General features: G+C 29.3%; 1 protein-coding gene and 1 long non-coding RNA gene across 2 annotated transcripts; one reads left to right on the plus strand and one right to left on the minus strand.

Moving 5' to 3' along the window:
* Positions 1 to 8,966: 8,966 nt before the first annotated feature.
* Positions 8,967 to 12,349, minus strand: LOC146937289 (flavonol synthase/flavanone 3-hydroxylase-like). The gene is made up of 3 exons (XM_085751680.1): positions 11,537 to 12,349; positions 10,030 to 10,351; positions 8,967 to 9,315 (listed from the first exon to the last, which is right to left on the minus strand). The coding sequence occupies exons 1-3, from the start codon at positions 11,890 to 11,892 to the stop codon at positions 9,046 to 9,048; spliced, it is 948 nt and encodes a 315-aa protein (XP_085607806.1). The 5' UTR covers positions 11,893 to 12,349; the 3' UTR covers positions 8,967 to 9,045.
* Positions 12,350 to 14,085: 1,736 nt separating this feature from the next.
* LOC146937290 (uncharacterized) lies at positions 14,086 to 15,213 on the plus strand. Its single transcript, XR_015033263.1, has 3 exons — positions 14,086 to 14,282; positions 14,458 to 14,589; positions 14,678 to 15,213. It is a non-coding gene; the product is annotated as an uncharacterized LOC146937290 (long non-coding RNA).
* The last annotated feature ends 823 nt before the right edge of the window (positions 15,214 to 16,036 follow it).

Consider the following 16,036-nt stretch of genomic DNA (forward strand, 5'->3'; position numbering starts at 1 on the left):
AGAAAAGGCATTGTAGTTTCAAATTAAATTTGTGCACCAATATGCATGATTCTATATACTACTTTTTAGAATAGGCCTAATATCTCTTAAAAAAAAAAGAATAGGCCTAATATTGTGCATAATTTTTTTTAATAATATAATAATTAACTATCGAGATAATAGTAGTAATATATTATTGTTTTCATTATGAATGACGTCTATAAATTTAGACAGATACTACCCACACCCCAAATAATCCAAGTTACACCCCAAAATTACTAATATACCCTTTAATTAAAATAAATTATTTTATGTAAACTGAGTTTACATACACTATGTAAACTGAGTTTACACAGTTTATGTAAACTAAGTTTACGTAGTTTATGTAATCTGAGTTTACATAAACTGAGTTTACATAAGTTAAGTAAACTAACGTAAACTGATTTTACACAGTTTAAGTAAACTGAGTTTACGTAGTTTATGTAAACTCAATTTACGTAGTTTATCTAAACTGAGTTTACATATACTACGAAAACTGAGTTTACACAGTTTATGTAAACTAAGTTTACGTAGTTTATGTAAACTGAGTTTACATACACTATGTAAACTGAGTTTACAATAAGAGTTTACACAGTTTACGTAGTTTATGTAAGTTGAATTTACATACACTATGTAAACTGAGTTTACATAAGTTAAGTAAACTAACGTAGTTTACACAGTTTATGTAAACTGAGTTTACTTAAGTTCATGTAAACTGATTTTACTTAAGTTCATGTAAACTGAGTTTACGTGTATGTTATTCCTCTTTAGAATATGTACGTGAACTAAATTCACGTGAGACCTATGTAAACGTAAATTACGTTACCCTTCTACGTAAAATTAAATCAAACAAATCGACAGACAAACGTGAAATTAACAATAACGATAAACATCCATGGTAAAATTAACAACATCAAATAAATCATAGAGCAAACGATAAATAGAAACTCGAAGAAAATTATGAAATTCACTTACTTGTATGAATCGAGTACGTATCAATGGATGAGATGTTGATTTAATTGGCGATTTTAGTAGGTATTGATTGCATATCCATGGTGGTTTGTGGGTGAAAAAGGGGTGAGGGTTTAGAATGATAATGAAATAAGGGTTTTTAGAAATTTACATGAAGAGGACAATTTTGGTATTATTGTAAAATTTTAAATAAATTTGGGTGTAACTAAAATTATATGGGGTGAGACTAGAAAGAGTCATAAATTTATTGGATTTCATAAAATAATACTAATATATTAGAATTTTGCAAAGAAAGAAAATAGTACTAATTAATATATTATTAACAAGACTATTAATAAATTGTTTTTTAATTTGTTGGATTACAACTAGTACTAGCATATATTATTCCTTAAAAACAAATAGTAATAGCATATATTTATTATTAATATTATGAAAAATATATATTCATGTAATTCCTCATTAGCCAAAGAAAATTACCACAAAAAATTATTAAATTAAAAATATTCAGATCTTTGGAAGCACAAAAATATACCATAATTAACTTTATTGACTTTGAAACAAATAAAGAAATAATAAAAAAAACCATTAAAAATGCTAAATAAATGCATTTATTTTGATTCCTCCATTTCTTTGAGGCGTTAACATGAAATTTGTGCATTAAGAATGCATGAAATTCATCCGTTTCTTAAAGGTGTTAAAACTTACGATTCTTTTTTTTTTTTGAAGAAAAAACTTACGATTCTTTTAAACGATATTGAGATAATTATCATTTTTTTTATATTTTCAGTAATGATCATATTACCAAATTACCCTCAAATCTATATCCATATCTATCAATCTATATCTATAAATTGTACATTTTAGGCTTATTCCTCAAACGTATATATGAAAACGAAACCCTCCCTAAAGCATCCTTATGACGTGGCATCAGGGACTTAATTCAACATTCTAATGATTGGGCACTAATGGTGTTATTTTTTTTATAAAACAATTCTGAATTGATGCATTGATATTCCAAATTAATTAATATTAATTTAATAATAAATTTATTTGTGGAATATTATTACAATTAGTATTTTATTTCAATTAGTATTAATTAATTATTAAATAAGACAAATAAGACAAATTTATATTTAAATATATTATTAAAATTAAATTCAAAGATTCAAATAAAATACTAATTGAATAATTTATATTTTAATATTTTAATTTCAAAGAGATCAAATTATTGATATATGTAAGTAATAAAAATACGTTTTGATTAAAGTAATTCAAATTAAAATAATTTAATTATATTTATTCAGAACCATTAATTATTTTTATACAACTTAACTTAATATGATTTTGTTTCTAATTTCCAATGTGTGACTTTTCGAAAATTAATGGATATTTTTCACATTTATTTTATCTGTAAATCAAGGGAGTGATTTTTTTTTTTGAAGAAATCAAGGGAGTGATTATTGTTATTACTTGATGATTTTTCCTATAAATATTGTTTATGATACTCACAAGTTTTACATCACTTGGAAAATGCAACATAAATTTTCTGAAAGTCTTCTATAAACTCAAATTTTTTGTTGAATTGTTCTTTGTTTTCTTATTTTCATATTATTTTCTGTGACTCCTATTTGAATAATCATTTCAATTTTCATTGTTTCTGTTGGTAGACTTTGGTTTATATGTGATTCAAAAATGTTAATCTCTCATTCTCCTTAACATATATTGTCGTTTTCATTTTTAATTTAGATTACATAAAGCTTTTATTTTTATATCTTTTATTGTTTTTTAGTTTAGACAGGGAGACAAAGTGATTAGAAATTGTGACACACAAAAAGTCGTTTATGAGGAAGAAGAGTCATATGATGGAGCATTGCAAAAGACATTGATAATGAGGCGTTTCAATTTAGTGTATAAGAAATAGCGCACTATTTTTCTAATTGATTTTTTTTTTCAAATACAAGAATGACAAAGAAACTGAAGATTGTATTTATTATATTGGAAATTTTAGTGCGGCGTGTCGTGAATGCCCCTTTTTCTTCATGATTTATAATTATTAATTTATTGTATATCACATGTACATGAATAATACAAATATATTAATACATGTGTATGAATTTAGATTTTTGTTTCACGAGTTTTTATCAACACCATTAACATGCCTTTTTTCTTAAACTATTTTAACAACTTCTCACCCTCGGTATCACTTTTCACGTAAGAAATTCTAAGGTGAACTCTCACATAATAATTAATAGTTATATACAACCAATATTTCTTTTAAAAATGTTATATACAACCAATCAAATAAATACAAGTAATAAAGTAATAATAAAAATAAAATTATTTAATAAAATATATTAATGTGATATTTCCCTCTTTAACCAAAAAAATATTAATGCGATCCAAACTTCCTAAACAAGTCATCGAATTGTAATATTTTCATGAGGATATTTTCCTTAATGAATAATGATGTCTTCAAATAAGTCATTTTATTATAAGATTTCAAATAATAATTAGCTTTAATGAGAAGATTATCCTTAATGAGAAATTTTAATAATAATTGTTATGTATAATGTATTTGATTTTTTATGAATAAATTGATTAATTTGTTAACTAACTTTTTTTACATAATGAAATATTTATGAATAAAAATACTTTGATTTAAAAAAATTTAAACCTAAAGACATTTTTAAAATAATTCTATTAACCTTTTTTGGAAAATCGGTCAATTTTTTTTTTATCACAAGTTGATTTAATTTGGTGATATGTCTTTTTACCACCAGACTAAACTTTTACAAATTTATTACATTAATCTATTATTTACTAATTTTAATTTTTTTTTTATGATACTTCATCCTACTCTTATCTTATGAGTGAGTGTGTGTGTCAAATTTTATCAACTTGTGATAAAATGAAATGAAAAGGGTTTCCAATTTTTTTAATAATACTTATTAGTTTAATCTATTTTTGTATCAAACCTATTAATCTATTGTTCCTTTATATTATTAACATTAAAAGAGTTTTCCAAAACTTTATTTTGGATATGTAAATAGTGATCCAAATTATATTGCATTAAATTTGATTGAATTTTTTTTTCTTCAAAAGATTCATCCAAGTCAAAGTTAACCGTGTTTGATTTTATATTTGGATCATATGATATTTTGCCTCAAAAACATTTCGAATTAGACTTCAAACAAACCTAACATTGTGATGTCAAAATATAGACTAAGACGGTCAACAACGGAGCTCCCAAATTTGGGTGGTTAATTGGATCCAACAAGTACATTTGTAGAATTGTATATGTATTAATGTGCAAGATATATATTCATTAATTCTAATATTTATCCTTTTTTACGGTCAATAATCTTTAAATAAGCATAAAAAAAATCCTATTTTCTTTTTTCAAAAATAAACACATACTTTGATAATCCTATTTGAAAATATTCATTGAGACAAATCAAACAACATCTTACATGCTAACATTTGTATTTATATGCTTCTTCAAAAAAAAAAATTGTATTTATATATTAGTTAAAAAATGTGGTCAAAGTAAGTGAAATGTATTTTAAAACGGATGAAGTATTAATGAATTGTTGAAACTTTGACATGCTGCAATCAAGAATATCTTAAAAATTCGCGGTATTCGTTAACTCATTTAAGAATATATAGCAAGTTTTCCGTTTTCAATAGTCAATCACCATTGAATAACTTTTAAACCATCATAAAAAAAAATCCTCTTTTATTTAAAAAAATAAAACTCATGAATTAAGAATTAATTGCATTAAAGGTAAACAAATTGTAGAAAAATTGAAATTCTTCAATCAAGGCAATCACAAAAAACAAATTCAAAGAATATTTTAAACCACTCAATAACGAATATGTATGTCTTCTTCAAATAAAAAAAAAGAATATGAATGTCTCATTTTCTTATTTCTATTTAATCTTGACCCTCATCCCGTTCTTCAATTTATGTTTCTACTATTCTTGGTAAACAATAGATCATTGAACCATCATTAAAAAAAAAAAATCAAACCAAGCAAGTTCTCGGAATCTAGAGAATCAATCAAAGTATGAAATAAAAAATTTAGGACAAATAACTTATTTGAAGTTATGTGGTTGCTAATTTAAAATTCAACGGAAAAAAATTATGGTCAACCGTAAATTTTAAATGAAAGTTAAAAATAAGGTAACTCATTAGTTGTGGAATTTCTACTATACATATAAATGATTATTATAGTTTTTTATTTACAGGAATTTCGATTTTTATTGTTTTTATTATAGATTTTTTATTATAGAAATTATTAAAAAAGTATTGATTTCTATAATCCTAATATGCATTAAATCAGAATTAAAAAAGATATTTTATCAAAAGATAAAGAATGACAATTGCATATTTAAATGTTTGAGTTTTAATAAGGAAAATAATACATAATAAAAGAGAGTACAATGGGTAGTCTAACTCATATTATACCATGCAAACCATCTCTTTCTCCTGAAAAATAAAATAAAAATATACCTGTTTTTTGTCCTAAAAAAATAACTTTTTTTTTAAGTAAAAGTGGGATGAGCACTTTCAACATGTCATTGTTTTTAATGAATTGAAGAGAGTTTCATTGATGAGGAAAATAAAATCAGTCAATAGTAAATGACGACTAACATAGGAAATACAATCATTTAATTCCTTCGTCGTTTGTAACAAAAATCATTCAATAAAAAAAATTAAATTTAAGCAAACATAAGTTTATGATCGTCATGGGTATAAAAAAAGTTAATTATGGATGATGATACCTATTTAAAAAGAAATTAACAAACATGCTTCAACATCCCGCCTACAGGTGTTCACGGGATGAGTCGGTTTTCATTGTAATCTTTTACCCCATGCAATCAAGTTTCATTAGGTTTGATCAATGAATAATTACACGTAACTTTTTTAAAAAAATCTTAAAAATATATATAATTAAATGACATTCTATATTAAATAATTACCCGATGCAATCAAGTTTCATTAGGTTTGATTAATGCGTAGAAGAAACGCGTTGTATAGGTCAAATACAATGTTAAATGAGCAAGGATGGATACATTGCTGCCTGAATGCGGTAAAAAATAAGCAAGGGTATCCACATCTTTGTGAACGAGTGTGAGTAAAGAAGTTAGTTAATGAGAGTATGATCCATTTTACAACATGGAATAAAGGTACCCTTACTTGAACATATATGGAAATAGTTGACACAATGACTAAAATGAAGATTAATTTTATGTGCCAACAAAAAACTATGTGGGTAGGTGAAAAGACGAAAGAATTAGATAGTTCAAGATTTAAGCATTGATAAACTGGAAAAGTTAGATCGAGAAATGGTGTAGGCATTATTGTGGATAAGGAATTGAAAAAGGATATTGTGGATGTAAAGAGGATGTAAGATTTGATTGTATCCCACAAATATTTAGTTTAATAAGACATCTTTATTTTTTATTTAAGGAAATAAGACATCTTTAATGTTATGAGTGTTTACCAACCTTAGGTAGGTTTGGAAGAATATTCTAAAGTTAAATTTTGGAAGGATTTGAAAGGTTTAATTCAAGATATACCACAAGGAGAAAATGTTTTTCTATGAGGGGATCTAAATGGGCATGTAAGGAGTGTTTGATAAGTTTTAAAGGCGTGAATGAGGGTATAGCCTCGGGGACATAAATGCATAGGGTAAATCCATCCTAGATTTTTTGTTGTCTTTTAATCTTACTTTAGGAAAATAAAAAGAAAATTTATTACATACAAGAGTGGGATTTCATGTTCTCAAATAGATTTATTTCTTATTAGGAATTATGACAGAAATATTTTTTTGAATTTAAAGTTTTACATGGAGAGAGTTTGACTATCCAACATATAGTATTGGTTATGGATGTAAGGGTTAAGATAAGAGCGGAGATGAGAGGCCATGATTGGGATACAAGGATCAAGTGGTAACATTTAAAGGATTAAAATCAAAGTGTTTTCCTACAAAAGATTTTGAAGGAAGGTTGTGTGAAGCTACATAGAAGCGAAAATGATATGTGGAACAAGATGACATATGAGATTAGAAAAGTAGTAAAAGAGACACTAGAAGAATTAATAGGTTTTGGACCTTGCTAGGAGTAAAGAATCTTGGTGAAACCAAAGAGTTCAAATTAAAGTGAGAATCAAAACAGTACTTCACTGATAAAAAAAATAGGGATAAGGGTGATACATTTGAAGACTATTACACATTAAGAAATTTAGCACATTCCAACCTTGATGACAAGGTTGTTTTCGAGGGGTGCGTTTTTTAGGATATAGTAAAGGCTGATTAGAATAGTTTAAGTATTTAAGAGGTACTTTTTTCAGGATATAGTAAAGAAAAAATTAAGAGTTACTAACTCTACGATACCATTCAACATTTTCTATATTTTTTATGCTGATATGTTTAAATATAAAGGATTCTCATATAAAGCTAATATTTTTTTTCTTTCTCTTCAACGTGCACACATATGCATGCAAAGGTGTTAATATTAATTTCGTGACTTTAAATTTAATATGCAAATCTACGTATCGGTGATGATGACTTGAAGAACCTTTGTTTGATTGAAATTGAAATGCTGCTTCAGGAAAACGGACAGTCGCTTACTGACTTCAAATCTATGTCCAGGCCAGATGCAACAGACATGCCAACTTTCACAAACAAGCTCAACGTTGATGAGCTAAATTACAACAAAGATGAACTGGAAAAGACACACGCTGATATGTTACTGATGCTGATTGATGAGCAAAGATGTGTACATGACAAGATCATGGAGTCCGTTGGTTCTGACGACGATGGTTTCTTTTTCTTATATGGTTACGATGGTACTGGAAAAACCTTTATATGAAAAACATTGTCGGCTGCTGTTAGATCGAAGGGGTTAATTGTATTGAATGCTACATCCAGCTGTATAGCGGCTCTTCTATTACCAGGTGGATGAACCGCACACTCGACGCTGACAGTCCATATTGAGATTAACGAGGCATCATCGCTTACGATGGAAAAGGATAGCCCTAGGGCAGACCTGGTGCGTGCTGCAAAGTTGATAACTTGGGATGAGGCTCCAATGATGCACTGGTGGTGTTTTGAGGCAGTTGACCGATCAATGCGTGATATCATGTCAAAGAATGATCCCCTAAACAAGTTTAGACCTTTTGGTGGAATGACAGTAGTTTTAGGTGGTGATATCAGGCAAATATTGCGTGTTGTCCGAAAAGGAACGAGACAGGATATTGTTGATGCCTCAATCAATTCATCAAAGATACGGGCTTATTGTAATGTGTTGAAGCTTACTGTTAATATGAGATTGGGTGCATCTTCGGTGCCTGTAGAGCAGGAAGAAATTGCTAATTTTGGCAAATGGATACTCTCAATTGAAGACGGCAATTACGCTTCGGATGAGAATGGTGAAATGAAGGTAGAAATTCCTGAAGATTTGCTCATATCGGACACAACAAATCCGTTGATGTCACTTACAAACTTTGTGTATCCCGATTTGAATGATAATCTTGGTGACCCGCTATTTTCCCAAGAAAGGGGAATACTCGCACCAATGCTTGATTCAGTTGAGCATGTTAACGAATATACGATGTCACTGATTCCAGGTGAAGAGAAAGAGTATTTAAGCTCTGATTCTGTTTGTCGATCGGGTGAAAATTCTGATGTCAAAGCGAGCGGTTCGCAAAAGTTTTTTATTTCCCCGTGCTTGGCACGGGTCACTATACTAGTTTTAGAAAGGAATGTAGATGTTGTCTGTAGTGGTCATGGGTCAGAAGTGAAGCATGTAACATGTCTTTTGTGCCATTTGAGAAACAATGAAACATCACAAACATTTTATTACTCAACATGGGAATGTAGATGTTGTCTGTAGTGGTCATGGGTCAGAAGTGAAGCATGTAACATGTCTTTTGTGCCATTTGAGAAACAATGAAACATCGCAAACAACCATGAAATGAAACGGTGGAAGTATATCATATTTATTTTTATGTTGAATCCACACAAAACACAAGTGTCAAGAGACAAAAATCTAGGTATCAATTGCATAATGAGTAATGTTGATTACATCCTCTGGCCTAGAAGGTGGATGTGTTTTGTTCCTCATTCTCAGCTCTTGATACTCCTTGTAAAGGAATCCTCTATACTTTGGTGATTCCCCAATCTCTTTGGTGAATTGTGGTAATGGTTCAACCCATTTCTCTCCATTTAAGTTATGGAAGAACACAAATGAGTACCGGCTTTTTTCTCCTTTTCTTACAACTCTATGAGTTGCACTCTTGAACTTTTTGTTGCTCAAGACCTTCAAAATGACAACACCACCAGTGAGTGTGTGATACAAAAATACATCTAACAAACAATTGAATAGGGGTATGCCAACATTTCATATGTAGTGACATCACCTAGAAAGAAATTGCTTGCTATTTAAAAGTGAACTTGATTCTAAGGAGATTAAATAAAGTAATATTGACAGTTTGATATAATTTAAAGAGTAGACGGTATTTTCTAATGTAATTAGTTTCTGAATCTATCAAAATCATACAAATATTTATAAGTGTCTTTTGTTTTGTTAACCCACTTGAGTTGGTCTGATGATATTGGTTTGGAACCTAGTAGTGTGCTCCTCCTCGAGGTTTTAAGTTCGATTTTCTCTGGTGTCAATTTGGAGGTTAATTTAGCTTCTTAAACAAAAAGTGTCTTTTGTTAGTAATATTGAAACCAAATTGATTATCGGAGGACACTTTCACGACTAAACTAACTATAAATAGACACATTTGAAGACCATAGTGACTAGCAAAAGACGCATTTATGTATGCATGAGTTTTTGTACTTTCGGAGACTATTGTGAGAGCACATCACATATTTAAATTCCAAAAGGACCATTTAGTCGAATTTAAAATGAGTTGTAATCTTAACACATGAAAATCTATTGGTTTTTCATTAACAGTTCAAATCATCTAAAAATTTAACAAAAAAAACCATAGGATTAAGAATTTGAGTGTAAGCATAGGATTACCTGAATAACATCACCAACATTAACCACTATGGTGCCTTCTGCAGGAACAACAGGAACCCATTCTTCATTGCTAAGGACTTCCAAACCTCCTACTTCATCTTGAAGAACAAAGGTAACACAGTTTCCATCTTCATGCTCCGTGATTCCGACATTTTCGTCGTTAGAAGCTGGTAAGTAACGCAAGGCCACCATGAAATCCCAGCTTCTGTCATGGTTGAATTCTTTGAGGAAATTGGGAGGGAGGCCTAAACACTCATTTATAATGTTCTCCATTACCACTCCAATCTTGCTCATTTGTGCAAATAGTTCTTCAACTACTTCCCTATCACATTATAGGCACACATTTTATGTGTACTTGAATATTATCAGTGAAAGATTTTTAATATTCAATGAGTTGTTGATTAATGTTATTTTTCTATGAATGCCCCAAACGTCATCTAATTTAGGACGGATGGAGTAATGAATTAGTGCTATTTGTAGCGACAAATGTCTTCCCGAATCATTCATGAAATTTCGGTCAACCAATTAAATCTTGGCATGCAAAGTTACGCTGGGGTGTGAGTTTAAACCCGTAATTCCTCACTTCTCACCACTTAGTCTACGTGAGACTATATTTTTCAATAGCTATTATTTTATCTAATAAAGCCTAAATTATCTAATATAGCTAATATTTGTAATAAACTATGACGTTATAGGTTTGACTCAGAAGAAATAAAACAATGACTTGACCAAAAAAAAATAAAAAAAAATGAAGTTAGGATATTTTCCCACGCACATGGCTCTTCACAAATATGGCTCTTCAAAGTTCAAAGAGTTCGTATTTGGTTTTATTCTATTTCTGTGGGAGTGTTTTTAAAACGTAAAATTGCGGAAGAGAATTTCTTTTTACTAAGTTTTTGGTCCAAATAAGTATATTGGTCCAAAACCACATTTAAATAAGTTTTTGGTCCAAATAAAAATATCACCTTTTTTTGGTTCCTCTATAATTTTTCAGTAAGTTTTGGTTTTACAAATGTTTTCTGTCACAACTTTTGGTTCATTTATTTTAATGCAAACTCACGTGTATCCTTCCAAATTTTGATTTTTTTTTCCTTTCATATTTAGTAGATTATATAAATCTCTCTTACAAAGGTTTAAATTTTTTAACAATGGATGAATTCTAATAAATTTCTAAGTTTGTAGTGCTTTTTTTTATAAGGAAAGTTTGTAGTGCTTACAAAATCATATTTTGTTCAAAAAATAATAATTTTTGTCCGAAAGATTGTTATAATATTCTAAATATCTTTCAATAAAAAACATGGACAAAAAAAATTATGATGCAAAACATTTGAGGATCAAAATTTGCTGAAAAATTTTAGAATGACTAAAAAATGAAGTTTGTGTTTTTTTTAAGGATCAAAAACTTATTTAACTCATCTGGAGGCCGAATATCTTTTCCCCATGAAAAGCAAAAAATGACAATAATAGATAAGATAAATATATTGATGAGATGAGTGATAGAATATACCTTAACTGAGGAGGATTTTCAGGGTAAACATTGAAGTTAGATCTTGGAGGAAAAACAAGCAAGTATTCATTTTTGTCTGGTGAGTGTAGTGGCTGTCTACTATAGCCAGCAGGAAGTGGAGCATTAGAAGAAGGACTGCTCTTGTTTTTTTCTTCATCTGAGTAATTGAAAAATGTTTTGGATAGCTCCATGGCTTTTTTCATCAAATCTAAAGAAACACCATGGTTCACAATTTGGAAGAAACCATATTCAGAACATGCTTTTGTGATTGTTTCCATGGCTTTCTTTTTGTTGCTATCCTCATGTTCTGTGAGGAATGGAGAGAGATCAACTGTGGGAATACTAGGCTCAATCATCTCTTACTTCTCTAATAGCTTCTCAAATGTAAACTTTTGGTATAGTATGTATAGAGATATAGTAGCTAAAGCAGCATAGACGATTTAGATTGAAGACAAGAATGATATTGGAAGTCCCCTAATGTTGAAAATTATTTTATTACCCCTTTATTACTCTTTTATATGAATAGAAACCAAACTTTAAATCATTTCACTCACGCAGTCGATGTCTATCAAACAACACTCACTCGAGTTCTCACTCTTCTCCTTCCACATCTCACACTCTTGTCTCTTGGTCTCTCTCTTCTTAGGGTTGTTGCTTCCCACTTTGAAGAGTGAAGCTGAAGACTTCGGTAGCATTTAGAGAAAGAAATAAGACAATGTTTATGTGGCTACTTCTTTTAGCAATTTTAAATTTTCAATAAACAATGATGTAGTTTGTACTTAGTTATGTTATTTTGATAATTTGGATTATCGGAACATTCATATTTTGGCTATATGTTAATATACCATGTTATTTGGTTTGATAATTGTTATGTTATAAAAATGTCATTGATATTTAAAGGAGCAACCAAATCATTTGGTCAAAGAAATGTGAAAATGAACATATTGCTGAATAATGTATTACAACATTATGCTCGAGGCTGAATTTATTTATTTAAATTAAAAAAATGATTCATTACGAATACAAGGATGTGGCTGGAATACTCAAGTCTGTTAGGGACGAGGATGAAATTCAATTTTTCATCTTGGCTTGATATGAGTACGATAACAAATAAGTATATAAGAATCAGAGATAGAAATGAAGAAGGTAAAACCCGTCTCCACCAATGCCACGCCTAAGTTTAAATATTCAATGTTGTTTATGTACAATGTACATGCTTTGTGTTGCTTAAAAAAATGTACAAGCTTTGTGAAGACCAATGTCGGTCTAACTAACCCAGATTCCCTCTATTTTCAAAGAGGACAGAGAGATAAATACAACTAAGAATTGTTGTTGCAAAATTATTATTATTATAAAAGTTTTTATATATCATTTAAATTAGTTGTGTTTACTTCCCTTATAATATATTTCATTTCTTTTTTAAAACAGGAGAATCTCATAATTCACTAAAGCTTGTGTAGCAAAATGTTACACTACTGATATTTGTGGTGATATATATATATATATAGTGTATGTATAAAAACAAAAAGAGAATATTTGTGGTGATACAACGTATGTATAAAAGTATATACATTATTGATTGATATAAAAAAACTTAGCTCATTGTTCCAAGATATTAACATATGTTGTGCCGGTAAAGATCTCGTCAACTTCAACTCTTACGCCGATCATCGTTGATTCCACGGTAATTGGTGACAACAATAGATTCAAGAGTATACCTCAAAAAAAAAAAAATAGATTCAAGAGTAAAATAGTCATTGTAATATTTAAATGTGTGATAGTGCGAAACAAACGTCGCTATAATTCTAAATGTATCAAAAACAAATAAACTTATTTTTTGACAAACAAATAAACTTTTTTAATTATATCTTCTATATTGTAATTTTATAGATGTGACTAATGAAAGACATTTTTAAGAACTCAACTATTTGATAGAAGACATATTTTAAGGCTCAACTATGTGATTAAAGATAGGGTTAAATATGTTTTTAGTCCTTACATTTTACGCTCCTTTGATAAATAGTCCCTACATTTAAGTAAATGTTTTCAAAATCCTCACATTTTATATCCGTTATCAAATTTAGTCCCTGTCGTCTATTTCCTGTCCAGTCACCAAACGGACTGCTGATCTAGCAATTTTTTTTTTTAATTTTTTTACCTTTAAATATGTTTTTGGTCCCTATAAAATTGAGATCTTTTAAGTTTAGTCCTTACTTAATTTTAATAGTTTTTTTTTAATCCCTATAAAAAAATTCTGCATTCAATATTAGTCCTTACTCAATCCAATTTGTTTAATTTATGCTTAAAATTATCGCAAAAAATTGATTTCTACAATTGATAATATCAATGTGATCACACACTATTGTTGATTTATCTATAGATAGCTACCGAACAAAATCTAAAACGAATTGAACATACATATACACAAGAAAAGAGTATGAATATTTATCTTAGAAGATTTTTCTATTATGTTTTAATCATGTTGCATTATAATTCTTACTTATTGTATGTTTGAATATTAGGGGAGGCCATGTAAAAATCCATCCAATGCTGTTGAGAGTAGTTCTGCCAGGGGAAAGAAAGTAGTTGATGAGGCTAGTGATGTTGTGAAAAGGAAAAAACAACCTGCACCAAAGAAAAGAAAAGTTGCTGCTGCTAAATCTGTGACAGTGATGTCTGAGGCTGGTGATGCACCTCAACCTGATGTGTTTTTTTTTTTTTTTTGAGGGAACCTCAACCTGATGTTGTAAGTGTTATTTAAGCCACTAACTCATTACTGCACTTTATGGGTTCTTTATTGGTTTCTGTTATGTGAACAAAGACATATAATTCACTGTTATGCTTGAAAGTTTGGTTATAACATAGAACAAATGAAACCAATTTTGTTAATGTGAAGTTATTTGTAACTGAAATTATTGCAGTCTACTGTCAATGAGGCGGAAGCCATGATGCAAGGATTGAAAGCCTTACCACCAAATGTTTTTGAAGAGACAATAGGTGGATTAGTTCATGGACTAGTTCGTTGGAATCATAGTGTATCCAAAGTGACCAAGGTATTTCACTATATATTAAATCTTAGTCTTATAGCATGGTAATGTTACTGCTTCATACATTCTTAATTGTTTTCATTTTGAAATATAGCCTACTGCAAGCACAAGTAACAAAATTGACATCCTTCAAAAAAAAAAAAAAAGTAACAAAATTGACAATGAGGCTAGCCACATATTAAGGGGATTTAGTACTATGACACCAGGAGTTTTGGCTAACACCATGAAGGAGTTGGTGACTGGGCTCGTGAAATGGCATCATGAAGTTGGAAAAAAGAAATCAAATGCAGGAGAAGAGGAAGAAAATTGAAGCATGGAATTATAACTTATATTAGTAGTACTTTTTTGATGCTTGATGTCTATTTATGTTGAACTAAGTGTGTGTAATCAAGCATTTGACATGCAATGCTTCATCTTTTTTTGTTAAATATGTGATGAAGCTTAACCTAGGTCCAACTACTCCAACTTCTGGCCTTCTTTTATTTTGTTTTTGGTTGGTTAAACATTTCCAACATAGACAATTGGAGTACCAATTGCAGGTTCACTATGATGTACAATTGGAATGCCAATTGCATTTTATGCAATACTAATGGATGTGTTTATTTTGCTAATGATTATGAAGGTTCTGCAGTCTTACTTGTTCATTCTTTTACGGGCATATCAACATGTATCACTTCTGTTACTTTCATATATTACTATTTGATGCAGGCAAAGTGAAGTTGCTTTCATACGAAGAGAGAGAATTTCATATATCACTTCTGTTATGAAGAGGAAGAGAATTAGATGGAAAATAATCAACCATATGGCTTCCCTTGCTAGCTTAGCTTGTGTATATGCATGCTCAATTCGTTTTAAATTTTGTTCAGTAGCTATGGATAGATAAATCAACAATTGTGTGTGTGATCACAATGATATTATCAATTGTATTTTGCGATAATTTTAAGTATAAATTAAACAAATTGGATTGAGTAAGGACTAATATTGAATGCATAATTTTTTTATAGGGACTAAAAAAACCTATTAAATTTAAGTAAGGACTAAACTTAGAAGATCTCAATTCTATACGGACCAAAAACATATGTTTAAATGTAAAAAAAAATAAATAAAAAATTGCCAGAACAGTAGTCTGTTTGATGACTGGACAGGAAATAGACGGCAGGGACTAAATTTGGTAACAGATATAAAATTTGAGGATTTTAAAAACATTTACTTAAATGTAGAGACTATTTATCAAAGGAGCACAAAATGTAGGGACTAAAAACATATTTAACCCTAAAAGATATTTCCAGAACTATCTTTTACATATTCATTAACTATCGTGGTAGCCATTCACTTTATTTATAGACAAATGTTTACTTAGATTTTATTAATCTTAAAAACTTAATCACACTTTTTCATCATTTACTACATTTTTAGCTTAAAGTGCATTTTAAAAATATTCTAAAATATTAGG

The sequence above is a fragment of the Medicago sativa genome, chromosome 3 (genome assembly GCF_051527215.1).
Source record: "Medicago sativa cultivar Bolivia chromosome 3, Bolivia_mono, whole genome shotgun sequence".
In the NCBI taxonomy this organism is placed as follows: domain Eukaryota; kingdom Viridiplantae; phylum Streptophyta; class Magnoliopsida; order Fabales; family Fabaceae; genus Medicago; species Medicago sativa.